This window comes from Rhododendron vialii, chromosome 7a (assembly GCF_030253575.1).
Source record: "Rhododendron vialii isolate Sample 1 chromosome 7a, ASM3025357v1".
Lineage (NCBI taxonomy): Eukaryota > Viridiplantae > Streptophyta > Magnoliopsida > Ericales > Ericaceae > Rhododendron > Rhododendron vialii.
Window position 1 is genome coordinate 40,635,400 of NC_080563.1, and position 15,921 is coordinate 40,651,320.

At 39.5% G+C, this 15,921-nt stretch overlaps 1 protein-coding gene across 1 annotated transcript; it reads left to right on the forward strand.

Annotated features, from left to right (window-relative positions):
- Window positions 1-11,723: 11,723 nt before the first annotated feature.
- On the forward strand, window positions 11,724-15,678 carry LOC131334437 (B-box zinc finger protein 21-like). The gene is made up of 3 exons (XM_058369445.1): window positions 11,724-12,255; window positions 13,165-13,593; window positions 14,946-15,678. Exons 1-3 carry the CDS (start codon window positions 12,070-12,072, stop codon window positions 15,252-15,254), a joined length of 924 nt encoding a protein of 307 aa, XP_058225428.1. The 5' UTR covers window positions 11,724-12,069; the 3' UTR covers window positions 15,255-15,678.
- Window positions 15,679-15,921: the final 243 nt, after the last annotated feature.

Genomic DNA, 15,921 nt, shown 5'->3' on the forward strand with positions numbered 1-15,921 from the left:
CTAAATCATTCTATTTCGGGCCAGGTAATGCTACAATTACAAAATTTTTCTACAACATGGTGACGTAGCCAGGAGACCCACTCATTTTATTGTTTTTTGGCTAGGTAAAGTGAATGGGTCCCCTGGCCACGTCACCATGTTGTAGAAAAATGTTGTAAGTGTAGCATTTCTCTTTGGGGCCTCATACTCTTAATCACTTCTAATTTCCTAATTAGTCCAACTAATTATTTTGGTGGGGGGTTTACCTAATTATCGTGTTCTTTGAGTGAGTGGATGTGCCCCACTCCCCAACCAGAGACCGTTAGGTGAATATATGGAATGTATTTCTAGATAATAATAATTAAATGAGATTATTGACAGAAATTTTTTGGTTTAAAAAAAATTTGCTTGATCGGACGTATTTTTAAAAACCTGAATTTGGGTTTATTAACATAGACGGTCGAGAACAGTTTAACTTATGAAATTAGGGATAGTACAGACCGTTTGTTTTACAACCCAAAATTCAATTTTTAATATACCTATCAATGTCTAAACAAGTTAAATTTTTTTTATAAAGTAATAAAATACTCCACAGACCTACAAGACAAACGGTTCAGATTTCTACAATAAATGCATGTTGGGGCCAAATGGGTCATAAATCATGATTAGTACATTGGTGATATTAATTATTCAAAGGGAAGAAAGAACAAGGCATGTAATGTAAGAGGGAATCCGTAACTCTAAGGTCCCAAAATTAGCATCAAATTGATTTTTAAAAGTTTTACGCATATACAATTCATATGATGAGATGTGATACCTAAAAAATTATGGGGTACTCCTGGGGCACCACGTGTGCCCATAACCCTTCAATTCCACGATATTTCGAAGTCCCCTACTAAATATGTGAAACCCCGTAGAAATTCGATTGGAAAATGGAATGTCATTAACTTAGCAAGTTGAGGGATCTTTCAGTGAAAAGGGACTGTTTATATATAACTCCTCTCGTTGAACTAAATAATTAATTTCAAAAATTATAACGAAAAGCTGAAGAAGAATTTCAAAAAGTTAGAAAGAATTAAAGTTGGTATCCCATCAAATGAAAATTCGACACACATACACACAAACTTAAAAAAGAAAATCCCAAGAGCTGCATACGGGATAGACAACCCTCATCTTTCACCCTCTAGAGTCACTCAAGAGTCGCCATCCCCACTGGCACTTGCCCCATGCCTCTTCCCGTTATCAACCGCGGTCCACACCAATGAGAAATACAGAATATACTAGTATATAAAATTACAATTAATTCGTGAGTGGAAATCACATGCATTCTTGCTTAAATTGATGTAGAAATCTGACCTTGACTAGATATTATTGAATCATGCCTCATTCCATAAAGGTTCTTATTTTTTAAGTGCTTATTTTTTAAGTACATCTTTTAATTTTAATTAAAAAAAATAACAAACAAGTACGGAGTATTTATTTCTTTTAGCGGAATGGGGCCTTACTCTTTTTTCAATTCAAACCCTTTATAAATAGTATTAGAATCATTGAGGTCTTAATCACGACAAGCGTTGATATGGTTTTCAAAACCTTTCTAACTCGAACTTGTAGCCCTAGGTGCTTTCAAAGAATTAAATTAATACTCCACAATCACGCGCCATCATTATTATTAATTAAGTACACGGCATCACTAAATTAAGTAAACTTCAAAAGTAGATGGAAATTTAGACGGGTATGCAACTCAAGAGGGAAAGAGTCCCATCTCTAACTTTCTAAGAATAGATAAGAATTCCTGTCAAATGCATTTTCTTCAAAACTTCATTGATGCATGGTTAAATTAAGACTGTAAAAAGCAATACAAGAATGATGTTTTAATTAATATGTCAAAAGCATAAGGTTCAAAATTTCATTTGTTAAATGTATTAGTAAATGAGGAAAGAATTAAGAGAATTGGAAAATCAATTTTTACATTATTTTTATTTTTTACTTTGAGAAACGAAGCCACAGACTAGCACTACCAAGCTCACTATGAGTGTGTGGCCCGTGATCCTCGATCTTTTCTTCCGCTGGTGGCTTGATGGTTATTGAGTCTTCTCCTAGCCTACACAGGGAACGCACGACTAAGACCTGGCCGGGGGTTGCCCGGCAAGGCCCTCCGGCGAGAGGATGAGTATGTGCAGGAAGAAAGGGAGGAAATTAGGGTTTCGAGTGAGTATTCGCGTATATCAGTGCGTACCTTTCAGAGGCGTTATCCTTTGGTATTTATAGAGTTCCCTGACTTGCTCTCCAAGCACAGGCACGTGCCTTGCGCGGGCCAGGCGATGTCACCGTGACGTCACCGAACAGATCTGGTAACCGCTTTTGGGGGTGAGCTGGCATGGTCCATGTGCGCTCATGATTGCCCCACGGCGTAACCGTCTCCGCACGTGGGTAGGCACGTGGCCGCGAGGGTGGCCGAGCTCAGAAGAACTTGCCGGTTGCCTAGCTCGAAGATAGGCAGAGCCCGAAGCGAATTTAGGCTAGGCGAACATCGTCTGCGGGGTAGCCCCAAAATGGTGGCCGACCTTGACATGAATCCACTAGGTCGCCGGACGCAATGCAAACGCAGAACTGACGACTGGTTGCCTCGGCTCAGGCCGAGCCTTGATGGAGTTGGTTTGCCGAGTTCAGCCTACTACAATGTGTTTCCACATATGATGGCTTTTTTATGTGTACTGATTGATTTAAAATATTACCGCTCCATTCAGCTCCAATCAATTTTTATGTTCGTGCCCTCTTACGTAAGGCCTTACGTATTTGATTTACTTCAATTTTGTCTCTGTAATGAGAAATTTTTCGGTGCCAAGTTGGTATATCCCATGTGGTACTCGTTCGGTACATTCGGGCAGTCTAATACACTTTTGGACGGCTCGTATTGAAGTCCTCTCTCTTGATCCTTTCACCCCAACACTTTCTCTCTTCTTTTTTTCTCTCCAAATGCGAACCGTTCAAAATGCAATAAACGGTTCGGATGCGTCACGTGGTACCCACACGGCACTGAAAATTTTTCCAATGTAAAATGAATCCCAAGCAGTTGCTAATTATTTTTATTCCAACATTCCTGGACCACCATAGAACTTTTTCTATTTTCTTGATTATTTTGAGATTCTGTTTGCATAGTGGATTTATAAAGGAATTTAACGAGAGGAGAAAACGATAATTAAGAAAAAATATATGAAGAAGACAAAGTAAATAAGATACGCTGTATTTTTTGGTGGCGGGAGGGGAGGGTATTGCTCTCGTTTCGGATGATTTTCTATCTTGTTCTTGTTTTCTCCCTCTTTCTTTTCCTCTTTCTCCTTCCTCGAAGCAAGGTTGGCGTTTTCCTGCTTCCGTCGTCGATCTCCGCCACTCCTCAGCCCTCCTCTCTTAGCCGGCCACAACCTCTCATTCACCGGCTTCCTCTCTTAATAGGCGCGTAAATGTTCACATTAGCATCTCCTAATTTACCATTGTTAAGTCTATTTATATTATTATTTGGAGTTTTATGTTTTATTTTTGTGTTGTAAGTATTTGGACAATTCGATACAAAAAGCTCAAAGTCGAAATATTAAACGGTGTTCGAAGTTGCTTCGTTTGGATTCAATCAAGCGGAGTGCCTGAGTTGCAATATGGAGCCAAGAGTTCGGCACTGAACTTAATTAATTGACGAGTTTGGAGATTGTTTTGCACCCACGGCCTATCAAACTGGAGTAAATTAAATGGTGGGCCTATTGTATGTTATTGGGCCAATGCTAAATACTTAAAGAATTGATTGGGAAAATGACGGCCCATGATGTGTTTTGATAAGCTAAGAATGTTTGTGCTGAAAATGTTCTTGACGGATATTAATTATCAAAACACGTCCTTAGCCGTCATTTTCCCAAATTGATTCTCTTTTGACTGTGCTCAATTACCTAAAGAAATAAGGTGGGCCCAATGATTCGCAGTTACAAAATGGTGGGCCGAGCTTAATATGGAGTACGGCCAGGAAAAGAAAAAAAGGCTTTGTCAAGTGGCACACGACTGGGGCACTATAATAAAAGGAGGAAAAAGGGTTTCAGGAAGATATTCGGACGGTTGAAATGAAGAACGGGGCTGTCGAGAGATTCAATATTGTTTACTTTTCAAGTTTTGTTTAATTATTTACACTCTGTTAACTCATTTTAATTGCAGTTCTTTATAAAAGTTATTCGCTGATATTTGATTAGTTAATATTTCTTGTTTACTTTTCATCTCGCGTAATATTTAATAATGAGTAAGTAATCGTCGGGGTAGAGTCGTGGGGTTATTAGCACACCGTGACCAAATCGGTCACGTTCTGCTCCTGTTTTCTGACATAAAAATTGAAAGAGCAATTTTAGGTTAATTAAGAACATTCGTGAGACGAACCTGGACATTGTCGGAACCCATGTGAACGGGGGAATAAGGGTCCAAAACTCATTCTCCGCTGCGCATGAGTAAACAGCGACCCTGAGGTTTTGCATCTTGCGGGGTATCTTTTTCAATCTAAAATTAAACGTTTTTAAGAACACCGAATGAAGCAGGTTAATCTGGATCGGAACCCATGTGAACGGGGGAATAAGGGTCCAAAACTCATTCTCCGCTGCGCATGAGTAAACAGCGACCCTGAGGTTTTGCATCTTGCGGGATATCTTTTTCAATCTAAAATTGAACGTTTTTAAGAACACCGAATGAAGTAGGTTAATCCGGACTGATTACAAGTACTATGAACCCTAAGACCGTACCTTCTTTTTAATTATTTGAAAGAATAAATTTTTTCCTATCTTTTAGTTAATTTCAACCAACCGACAAGGGGTGGCTACCGAAGAGCCCGTTTAAATTATAACAACCTGAGTTTTTAGTCAGCACACATCACTGTCTCTGTGGATTCGACTCCGGACTTACCGGATATTGTGGTACGTCGGTCTCCGCCCTATGCTTGGGGCAACCCATTGTTTTAGGTCTAGGAAATCGTTAAGCACTTCTCCCTCTTAAGCAGCGCGTGCAAGTGAAGTGGATTCGAAGACCGTAGATCTAAAGATAGGCAGACTTGAGGCCGTGATCGGAGCTCAGTTTTCACCTCTTCTTCACCAGTCGAGATCGATTTTGAGGCGGCGAGAGTTAGTCACTCTGTTTGGTTTACATTTTAAAAAGTTATTTTTGAAGTAATGAGTAGAGAGAGATAAAAAAAGAGATTTATTGAAAACTGTCCAGAGAGTAAAAAGTTAATCCCAAAAATGGGAACCAAGCTGAGTGAGTATTTCTGGCGGCGGCACATTAGGAGAAGAGGCGTTTGTTTTCTTTTCTATTGTGGTTTGAGTGTTCCCTCGTGGTTATGTTGTCCTGGTCTGGGTTTTCCCAAGTCCGGTGGGTAACGGTGGTGGTCACCATCTTCGGGGTTAGTTGTGTAGCTAGTAGGCATTTGGCTTTGGGTTTGCGAGTGATGCAGGGAAGCGATTAAGAAGGATGGTGATCGATACGACAAGGACAATCACAAACACAATATTTAGAGAAACTCTCTCTCTGACTCTTTTCTTTATCAAATTAATCCAACGTTTCGCCAAAAGGCATAAAACCGAATATAAAGGTAGCAAACCTAACCCTAGGAAAACATACGGAACAATACCGAAATTATTAATGACCCATAAAATAGAAGGAAAAACAAGACTTCAGAAAAAAAAATGGACTGAAACGAAGATGCCTATGGAAAGTTATAGAAGCGTAAAGAAAAGCCCAAAACGGAACGAAGGCCCACTGAGAGGCCTAAATGGCCTCGGAAGGCTAAAATCCTCACGGCACAGGGCCAAAGGCACTGTGTTTTGACCGTTGGGCCGTTTCGAATTGAACCCAGGTGGGCCCGTTACCTAAAGCCACAGTCAGTTATTTACGAAAATGCCGCTTAGTAGAAATCATGTTTAAGATGATATTCCTCCTCCTTGGCTACTGCATCAGCGAGGTTCTAGAGTCAAAACATGAGAATCTAGGTCTCCTATTTGATTATTATATTCTCTTGAGAAGTAGAACTATCTTTTGATGTATTGGGCTCTTTCTATCAATGATAGTTCCTACTATTTTGACAACAGACAAGAAAAAAAAAAGAGGCCGTAGACCTCTTGATTTATCTCACTAGCTAGCTAGCATTTTATTTTTCCCTGGTACAATGTTATTTTGCTATTCAGTGATCCAAACAAAAAAATACATGGGTTTAACTTTGTCAAAGAGCAAATACATTTCCTAGCTAGGGAGGGTTTGCTAGTCCTTAACTTCAGAGCCCCGACATTAATTGAAGTGCGCATAAATTGGTTCAAACATTCGGTTATAAAAAAATGTGATGTCTGTGGTTTAATTACATGCATGGCTTTTTACTTGCCTTAAAGACATTGTTTGGATTTTCATTTCATTAAGACTGTATGTAGAGGAGGAATTTACAGAGGAGAAAGAACAGGAAGTGTCTAACTTTCAAATTCGAAGTGCTAACTTAATTCTCTTTCCGACACAATTTTGATTACGTAAGCATAAATGGCTTTCAAAAGAAGTTGAAGCCCAAAGTATTTTAGGACATGACTATAGGAGCATCTCCAAGGGACAGCCATTTTAGAGTCAAAACCATATTTTGGCTTCCGGACCAAATTTCACGAGGGAGACAAAAAATGGCTTGGCTTCACAAGGGTTGTGATATAATGACTCTCGGGAGCAATGATCAATGGTTGCAAGAATGGTACGTAACTGAACATACAGACGAGCTTGTGTTTGTCATGGACATGTCTATTGCTTTGAGAGAATTGTCCTGTGAGACAGCGTGGAGATTCGGCAAGTGCTAGACTAGTGCTAGGTTTTCTTCCTTATCTGTAAGACTAATTATCTTTGTGTGTACTCCATATGTTGTATTCTGTTTCGTAATCCTTTTATGAATTTCCGTTTGACCGGAAAAAAAAGAAGATTTATGTGGATGTGATCCAACGACTGCAAGTGGTAGCGGCCAAATAATGGCTTTAACACCATTGAAATAATTTTGCTAAATCTTGACCGAATAACACTATATGTAGAAAACCAAAAAATGGCTTCAGCTCTTAAGAAATGGCCTAAGCCTAGCGGCTCTACATGTAAACAAGGGTGGTCACTTGAACACCCCAAATATTTTCTTTTTTTAAAATACATGTAATATTTTTAGTATTATTTCAGTTTAGCCCTTCTTGAACATCCAATTCAGAAACTTTTGAACACCTAACCCAAAAAATTTTGAACACCGCACCCAAAAAATCAGCTAACAAATTAATCTTATGTAAATAATCCAATTAAAGTTTGGAGATAAGTGAATGAATGATTGTTTGGCTACTTATATTGAAAGTGATGAATTTGATACTCTTGATGAGTAATTATTTAGTGATCTTGGGGCATTGACATGTGGTGTTCCATGCCTTTATCCATCACATATTTTCGTGGAGTATTCACTTAGGTGGGCTCCACATAAATGTGTAAGGGATAAAGATGTTGGGTGCCAAAGACCATCAAATTTTACCGTGGATAATGATACTATTTTGCAGTGGTTTCACATTAAGAAAACTAGTTGAAGGCAATTGTAATATCCTCTCTATACTTAGTTGTTTTGGGGTGGCATTGTTGATATGAATAGACAAATTTTTATTATATATAGTTTGTTTCTAGATGTAGTTGAGATTTTTTAACACCCTTAACAAAATTTCTAGAGCCGCCACCATCTGAGATGCTCTTAAGACAGAACAAAAACCAAAGGTTCTTTATTTAGGTGAACAAATCCATTTACAAATGTGTGGGCACGCGCCCCAAAATTTTCAATTTTGTCATTCCTAAAATCGGGTGCGGCCCTCTTTGAAAAGCGCGGCGAAACACTTCGATTCAGAGTCGTCACTCGGGTTTTAGCGGTGAAATACCCAAGGAACTGAACTCGAAAACGTTTGCTACGTTTTGTTTGATTTTGAAAAAGGCTTGTAGATTGGTCCGTCGTCATCTTCGATATCTGAGGTTCGGGAGCCAGGTTACGAGAGGGGAAGGGTTTTATGGCACCTCTCTCGCCCAATCCGGAGATCGGTCTCTACTCGGCCATTTTATAAAACTTTTGCATTTTTCTCTCATTAATCATTTTTAGCCAGTTAGGGCGGGGGAACAGTTAATGGGGATTAAAACTGTAACAAGTTGCAGTTATGTGACAAAATGTTTATATATGATTTGCTTGCAATAGTAAATATAGATTGAGAACAAGCACTGAGGAACCTGAATAAGTTGAAGTACGCTGCCCTGAAGGGACGTGTACAGGCTTCGCACCAGCATGCACTGGCCGAACCAGTGCATGCTAATAAGACCTGCGCACGCCACAACTCAACCGGCGTACTCCACTTATCTAGTCTCTCAGTCTTTGTTTGCAATCCTCTGGACTCTGGAAAGGGACCAGCGCACACCCAGGACAAACCACGCAGTTTAATAGAACAAAACAAATACAGTTACAGACAGAGAGGATGGCTTCAAGCCATAAAGAGAACAGAATACCCCTAAAACAGTGTGGGGATATACAAAAAGGCCAAAACTAAGCTAAGATGCAAGGGCCAGCCACCTGATCCTAGGAACAACTACTGTACGCCAGTCATAGGGTACCGTACGCTAGTTTGACCTTAATCCAGTGCTTGGCTTTGCATCATCTGGGCTCTGAAATATGACCAGAAGGATCCCAGAGGCCTTCTAAACAGATAAGGAGTAAATATTGACCATTATTACTAAACAACTATAAATATGCAGAAGGCAGTAGACTGGTTATTAGCATACTAAGGTGATTGACAGGAATGTAGGTAAGCAAAAATGATGATCAATGATCCCCACGTGCAGCAGTGCACATACTGCCATGACTGGCGTACGACATGCTTTTACTGGCGTGCGCCATTAATCGTCCCATACGATTGTTGTATTTTACCAGTTTAAGGCCAGAACTAGTATTGCTTACTAGTCTGGGCCTTACTGGTTCCCCTCAGGATTTGAAAACAGAAAGCCATACGAAGGTGGTATACTTTTTTGTGTTGAGATTTGAAAGTGGTATTGAGCTTAAAGGTTGAAAATGGAGGTTGGGTGGTGACTGGATGAAAGTGGGATGTATGGAAGTGAGCTTCTCTCCCTTTCTCTTTCTATGAAGGAGGAGAGATAGAGAGCAAGAGAGGAGAGAAGAAGAAAGATTATATTCTTTAATGTGGTTAACTCCTTGTAAATGAATGCAAGGGGGGTATTTATAGAGGAGAGAGGGCCTGAGATCAGTTGGGTTAAGGCCTGGTTTGGCTGGTTGAGTTAAGAGATGGAGCCTCCCATGCATTAAATGCATGGGACTTGGCTTGATGGAGGGTGTAGGAGAGAAGGGGAACGGGCCAGCCGAATGTAATCATTAGGGAGACTGTAGCCGACGTCAGAGTGGCGCAAAAGTCTCGTCCATGTGGCTGAATAAAGTTGATTTGACTGGGCTTGACTGGCGTGCGCCATGTATTGACCTGCGTGCGCCAGTTATAACTGAGTCAACGGTCGATGACTGACACGTGACAGTTCACTGGCGTACGTCAGCCCATTACTGGTGTAAGCCAGTTTGGGTTTTGTTGGGGCCATTTGGTTCTGGTTTGAAGGGTTTGAATGAGGTTCGGAACGCTCAAAACTCAAATGCACCATCGTCCTCAGACTGTTCTTGACCATAATCATCATTGGGGAAACAAAAGACCGAAAAATAGCGTTATCTGGACGGTCCAGAATGAGATGTCTACAAAATGATGTAGATCATGATGTGCACGCAAGTTGGTCCGAATATTCGGTTATTAAAAAAATTATTGTTTGGATATGTGAGGACATTGCTAGATACTTTGCTCCAAATCAAACCATATCCATTAATGAAGTCAGGAACCTTTGTATGGGAACTCGATCATTTTGAGGCCAAGGGAGAAATATGCAGAGATTTTGAAATCCAAGGAATATTTGGACACATTTGGGGATATGCCCATTGGGGTGTGGGGGCACTTTGTAGTTACCCATGTTTCCATCTTTTTAGATCTATAGCATAGCATAGCTGCAGCATAAATCTACACCCCAAAATTGGGAAAACCTAGAAGATCCCATTCCCCATGATACCTTGTCTCTTACCTCAGACAGGACTAGATTGCTATTATCCTTTGTTTCCCAGGACTTTTTGCGAAATTTCAGGAGGACCTCACTCCTATTTCAAGTTATATATTCATATAGAGTTTAATTAGTTTAGATTCATTTTAGTTTTTTTTTTTCCTTTCTGATCGGCAGTTTAGATTCATTAGTTACTTGGTATGTATGGGTCAAGAAATTTAACACTCTCATTAGCCCCAAAAAAAATACAGTCTTGGCAGGATCGAAGGGAAGTTATTATGTATACAATGTACACTTTTGAGGAGTACTTTGTGGATTCTTGTATCGGAAGCCTATTTTTTAGTTTTTTAACACGAGTAATTCTTTTGGTCACGTCCGTGAAAGTTGCCACACAGTGATCGATCCATCCATTTTGTAACACGCAAAAATTCCAATTAAAAGATTAGTAGATGAATGTACATTGGCCCGACAACTTGCAGCAGTAACTAAGGCCGTACCACGATTCGAATTACTTGAGTTTGAAGTTATAACCTTTGGCAAAGATTAATCATATAAACAAGTCAGCTCATAAATTGATTATAAATACTTTATTCTGTTTACTTTAGTAATTTTTATTTCAGTACAAACAATTATGTCATTATTTGAATTCCAAAACTAAAACGTTCATGCACTACTTCAAATTTTTTTTACCCCAATTTAAAGAACTCATCGACATAATTAGTTAGAGCATCTACAACGGAATATGTCAAAAGTGACATATGTAGAGCAAGTAACGGCTCCTTTTGATAGTAGAACCCATCCAACTAAATTGCCTTTCCTTATGCCAATTACACGTGGATTTGAAGGGAGTCTCATGGCTGCCAAATTTGACGCCACATCACCTCATGTCAAATTTCATTTTCTTCAAAAAAAAGAGTCATCGTTGGTTTTCAGAAAAGAACCGGTTGATGTAAGAATTTGACGTAAAGGTTAGAGATGGAGGGTTAAATATCTGGAGATGTCAAAATGAGAGATGTCCAATTTGAAGTCACGTGTTGAAGATGCTCTTAAAGATATCATGCACGCGAGCACTTTTCTTTAGATTCACAAAATGACATGAACTTTCATAAGAGTAAAATGATGGGATGAAGGAAGTAGTTTTTATCTAGGTCATGATCAACTCACAGGAACCTCAAAATTTTTTTTTTTGAACGGTAAAAGATTTTAGTAATCTTGAAGTATTTAGAATGACAATAGGACCAAGGAGAACAACATCATATTCCCAAAACAAGTTAAGAACAATCTTGTGCCCAGTCCGAGACTCAAATCCTCGATTGACAAGATGTCAACCGAGGAACCCCAAAGGAATAAGCCCATAACAGCTGAAACCCTAACGACCCTAATTCTTGACTGTCTGAAAATGGGGCCGACGCTCAACACCATCTTTCGACCAAACAGCCTCGGATTGACTAGGACAAGTGGAACCACAAATGCATGAGGTGGGTCAGCACCCAAACGCCGTCTTTCGAACATACAAATCTGTAACCACAGCCCCGGAACCTCATCTCAATTCAACAAAAATTTCACCTAACAATATAAAGCATGGACTACTATTTAAAAACTAAAATTTTGAAACTAATTATTTTGTCCAGTTCACTAGCTTTGTTTACAGCTTGAGCAACCTTTAAATAATCCAATCTGATTCTCTCTCTTCCTAATTCCTACTACCATGTTGTAACACCGTCCAATTATTATTGATAAATTAATATTTGCTTTCATTTCCTATTTAGTATATTGAAAAAAATTGGTAGATCTCTCTTTAATTGTTTGCTTCCAAGTTCAACCCTTCTCCCTCTCTCTCGATCTCTCGATCCCTCTCTCTCTCTCTCTCTCTCTCTAAAACTTGATACTCACTTCAATTTCTTCTCCTCTAGCTGCAGATTAAAAATACTACTGTAATTGAAAGTGCCCCAGATGAAGATCCAGTGCGACGTCTGTAACAAAGACGAGGCATCGGTGTTTTGCTCGGCGGACGAGGCAGCCCTCTGCGCCGCCTGCGACCACCGTGTACACCACGCCAACAAGCTCGCCGGAAAACACCAACGCTTCTCTCTCCTCCTCCCTTCACCCAAACAACTCCCCCTCTGCGACATCTGTCAGGTATACATCTATACTTATGTATATATACATATAAAATGCATATATCGCAAGATTGATTTTTTATTTATTATGGACCACTCTAAAAGAAGTAAGAACCGTTCATCAATTATTTTATAAAAGCCTCCCAACTTTTACCAAAATCCCATTTTAACCCATGAAATATTGAATGCTACAATCCTTAATCTCTAAAACATTTGTCAAATCCTTTTAAAAAAGTTCCAAATTTCTCTCCAAAAGCTAGCTTCTTCCACCAAATTTCCCGGAAGACTTGTTTTTTCCTTGATTTGTTGGAAAAATAGGTTCTTTTCATCATTTGATTTGATACACATACACCACTTTCGTGGAAGGATGGAAGCTCACCATTTGCAACCAACTTTTTTCACGTGTACCGAAAATGCCTCGTATCTTTGTTTCTGTGCAAAAGTTTATCGCCGAATCGCACAATAAACTCTGGCCGGTAAAAGTCCTTTTGTGCGATCTGGTGACTGAAATTGCGTGGAAACAGTGGTACAACGACAAAGCGGAACCAATCCCACCAACCACCACCTTAGACCGCCTGCGTCTTAACCTGAGGCCCTTTTGCAAGGCTCTTCCCCACAAGATTTTCATTTTATGTTTTTTTGATATGAGTCACACAAGATTTCTCTTGCAGCAAGACTGCCGAAAGCATTTTGCTACTTTTTCCCACAAAATTTGAATTACCCAAAAAAAAAAAGTATTTAAATTTCATGAAACCGTTGATGAATTACAGGGAACGGCCTTAAACTTGAATTAACTGTTTGAAAATTCGTCTCATTTTCAAATTTAATCAAATTCAAATTTGATAAAAAGAACTGGTGAATGATATGAGATGCCCTTATTCTTTGAACCTGATAATTAACTGGTTCATAATTTTCCTTTGTGATTTAGGAGAGAAAAGCATTCCTGTTCTGTCAACAGGACAGAGCCATCCTCTGCAGAGAATGCGATGTTCCAATCCACGAAGCCAACGAACACACCCAAAACCACAACCGGTTTCTCCTCACCGGAGTTAAACTCTCCGCCACCTCCGCCCTCTATTCGCCACCACCACCCTCCTCTGCTTCCTCCACCTCCTCTGCTGCGTCTGGAAACGGAATCGATGTGGTTCCCAGTTTCAACCCACAAAACCCTGTCAATAACAAGCCCGTTTCGGTTCAGCCCGGGATTTGCAGCACACCTGCCATTGAAAAGGGTCTTCCGGGTAATCATGGATCCTCTAGTAGTACTATATCGGAGTACTTGATTGAGATGCTGCCTGGGTGGCGGGTTGAGGACTTTCTTGTTGATTCCTCTCCTTCCTCTTTTGGTTTTTGTAAGGTACAGAGTCCTCCCTCCCCTTTCCCCTTTTGTATTTTCTTTTTTGGACCTGGATTTTCTGTTGTCCAAATCAGGACGCTTACCGTTCATTTCGATAATCGATGGATCGGATTTGTCAAATACTCTGACCGTAACAATAGTTCAACAAATCTGAATCATTGCATATGTAATTTTGGTACAACTGATATTACACTACACGGACTGATTTGGACCGCAGAAAAGCCATTTCCTTCTCCTTCCCTTGTCTCTCTATGTATGGATATTTATTTTCAATCTTCGTATATTTTATTGGGGTTTGTGGTGTCCGAGTTATATCCAGGCTGTGATTAGCCTAGATAGAATCTCATATCGTAATTTCTATGGACCAATTCTATTCATTTAAGATAGCGGTTTGTGGGTTCCAGATGGCTATGCTCCTAACCACTGTATTCTAAGATGGAAGAATTGGTCCATGATATACAAGCTGAAGGAGATTCGATTATTATGACGATGGTGAGCTGATTACTGGGCAGATAACGAGGTCTCCTCGCATAATTGTATGATTTTAGACATTTTAGTAGTTTTTTTTTTTTAACTATAACAAGGTGTCTAGATCTGATTATATGCATCTCGATTAACTTTGAAACTCTGAAGGTAATAATCAGACAAATCTCCAGTTTTGATAGTTATGAGTGTAAGTTTGTACAATGGGTATTTGAAGCTTTAGAATTTTGTGAGGGAGAGTTAATTATAGAATCTAGCTTGTCTGCAGTCCAAACCATGCGGTCTAAATGATCGCAACTGTCGAATAGTGTTTTTAATGGTTCAGATTTGTTTTCAATCTTTTACCGATAAAATAAAAGACTTTTACCGGTAAAAGAATCAACAAATCTGAACCATTGATTGTTAATATGGTCGATTCAGATTGAAACCCCACATCCTTCTTTGCAATTGACTGCAGAGAAGCCGGATCCTAATTATACGTCATATACTAACAATTGGCTATATTCCTCTTGCATTGTGAATATAGTTGTCTATTTTATCCCATAAATATATTTTTCAGCTAAACCACGTAAATTGAATTGGGTCTCTAGGCCTGCTTTCGCTGATGCCATTTGATTTTGATTTGGGGGTATGGTTCCTCAGCAAAACAGGAATGGGGGGCCACTGTTTCAGTGGTATTTTGAGAGTAGCCACTTTGTGCATATTACCAAAGGTTAGGTTTATCTCCAATCCTCTCCGCTCATACCCCTAATAATTGACGACTAGATGGATTCTGTCGTTTGTTTTAGCTAGCTCAGTTTTCTGTACAAATTTTGAATTTCAGTCATAGTAACAAATAGCAATAATTTTGTTGTTTGATCAATCCACAGACGGCTGATGAAGTTTTGCCTAATTGGGAAGCTGATCCGGACAACAGCAATCTGGGCTCCATTTCTTCCCCAAAAAACATGGGAATATGGGTCCCCCAGGCCCCACCTCCTCTCTATCCTTCTCTATACCCATTGCCAAACACTGCCTATGGGAATCAAATCAGTTTCAAGGAGTCCAAAGAAGCCACAAACAACAACATCAACAAATACAGCAGAAATTGGAGAGAAGAAGGTGTTTTCACTGTTCCACAGATCATCAGTCCTCCCTCCAGTACAGCATCTAATAAGAGATCTAGAACTTTTTGGTAAAAGATGGAATGACTAAATTATTCGGTAGTAGTCTGGGAACACCGCTACGTAGTGCTCCAAAACCACACATTTATCTGAGGTCCACTTAATTACTTAGTCGTGAACCCACGAGAATGTTTGGTTGCGGAGTGGTATTGAGCACTACGTGTCGGTGCTCTCGGACGACTGAATAATTTCACTAGATGGAGAGACAAGAAGTTTCTATCACTTTCATTGTGGTACTCATCTTTTTTTTATTTCTTCCCTTTTTAGCCTTTATTTAGGTTGATGATTTTCTTGGTTTTCCTTCCTTTCCTGTTCAAGAAGTGTGCTGACTGGGGAGTTTTGTTGTCTATATGTTTGTTTTTCCTCATTTTTCATGTACTTGCAGTTCAGAAGCTGCTGGCTTTTGTTTGTAAATATCTTTTTGATTGTTGTTGTTCAATTTCCATTTTTTCTTTCGGTAACTGTTGTTCAATTTCCATGAATGGAATCCTGCAAAATTTAGGAATGTGTTTTTCCAGTAATTATTCAGTGGTCGCACTGTGATATATTTCGACATCTTCCACTGCCACACATTTATGTGTACTTGTTCATGCATTCAGTTCTCAACCTTACGTGAATGTGTGATTTTAGAAAAGACTAAAGCACTATGTCATGATGATGATAAATTTATAATGTAAAGAGA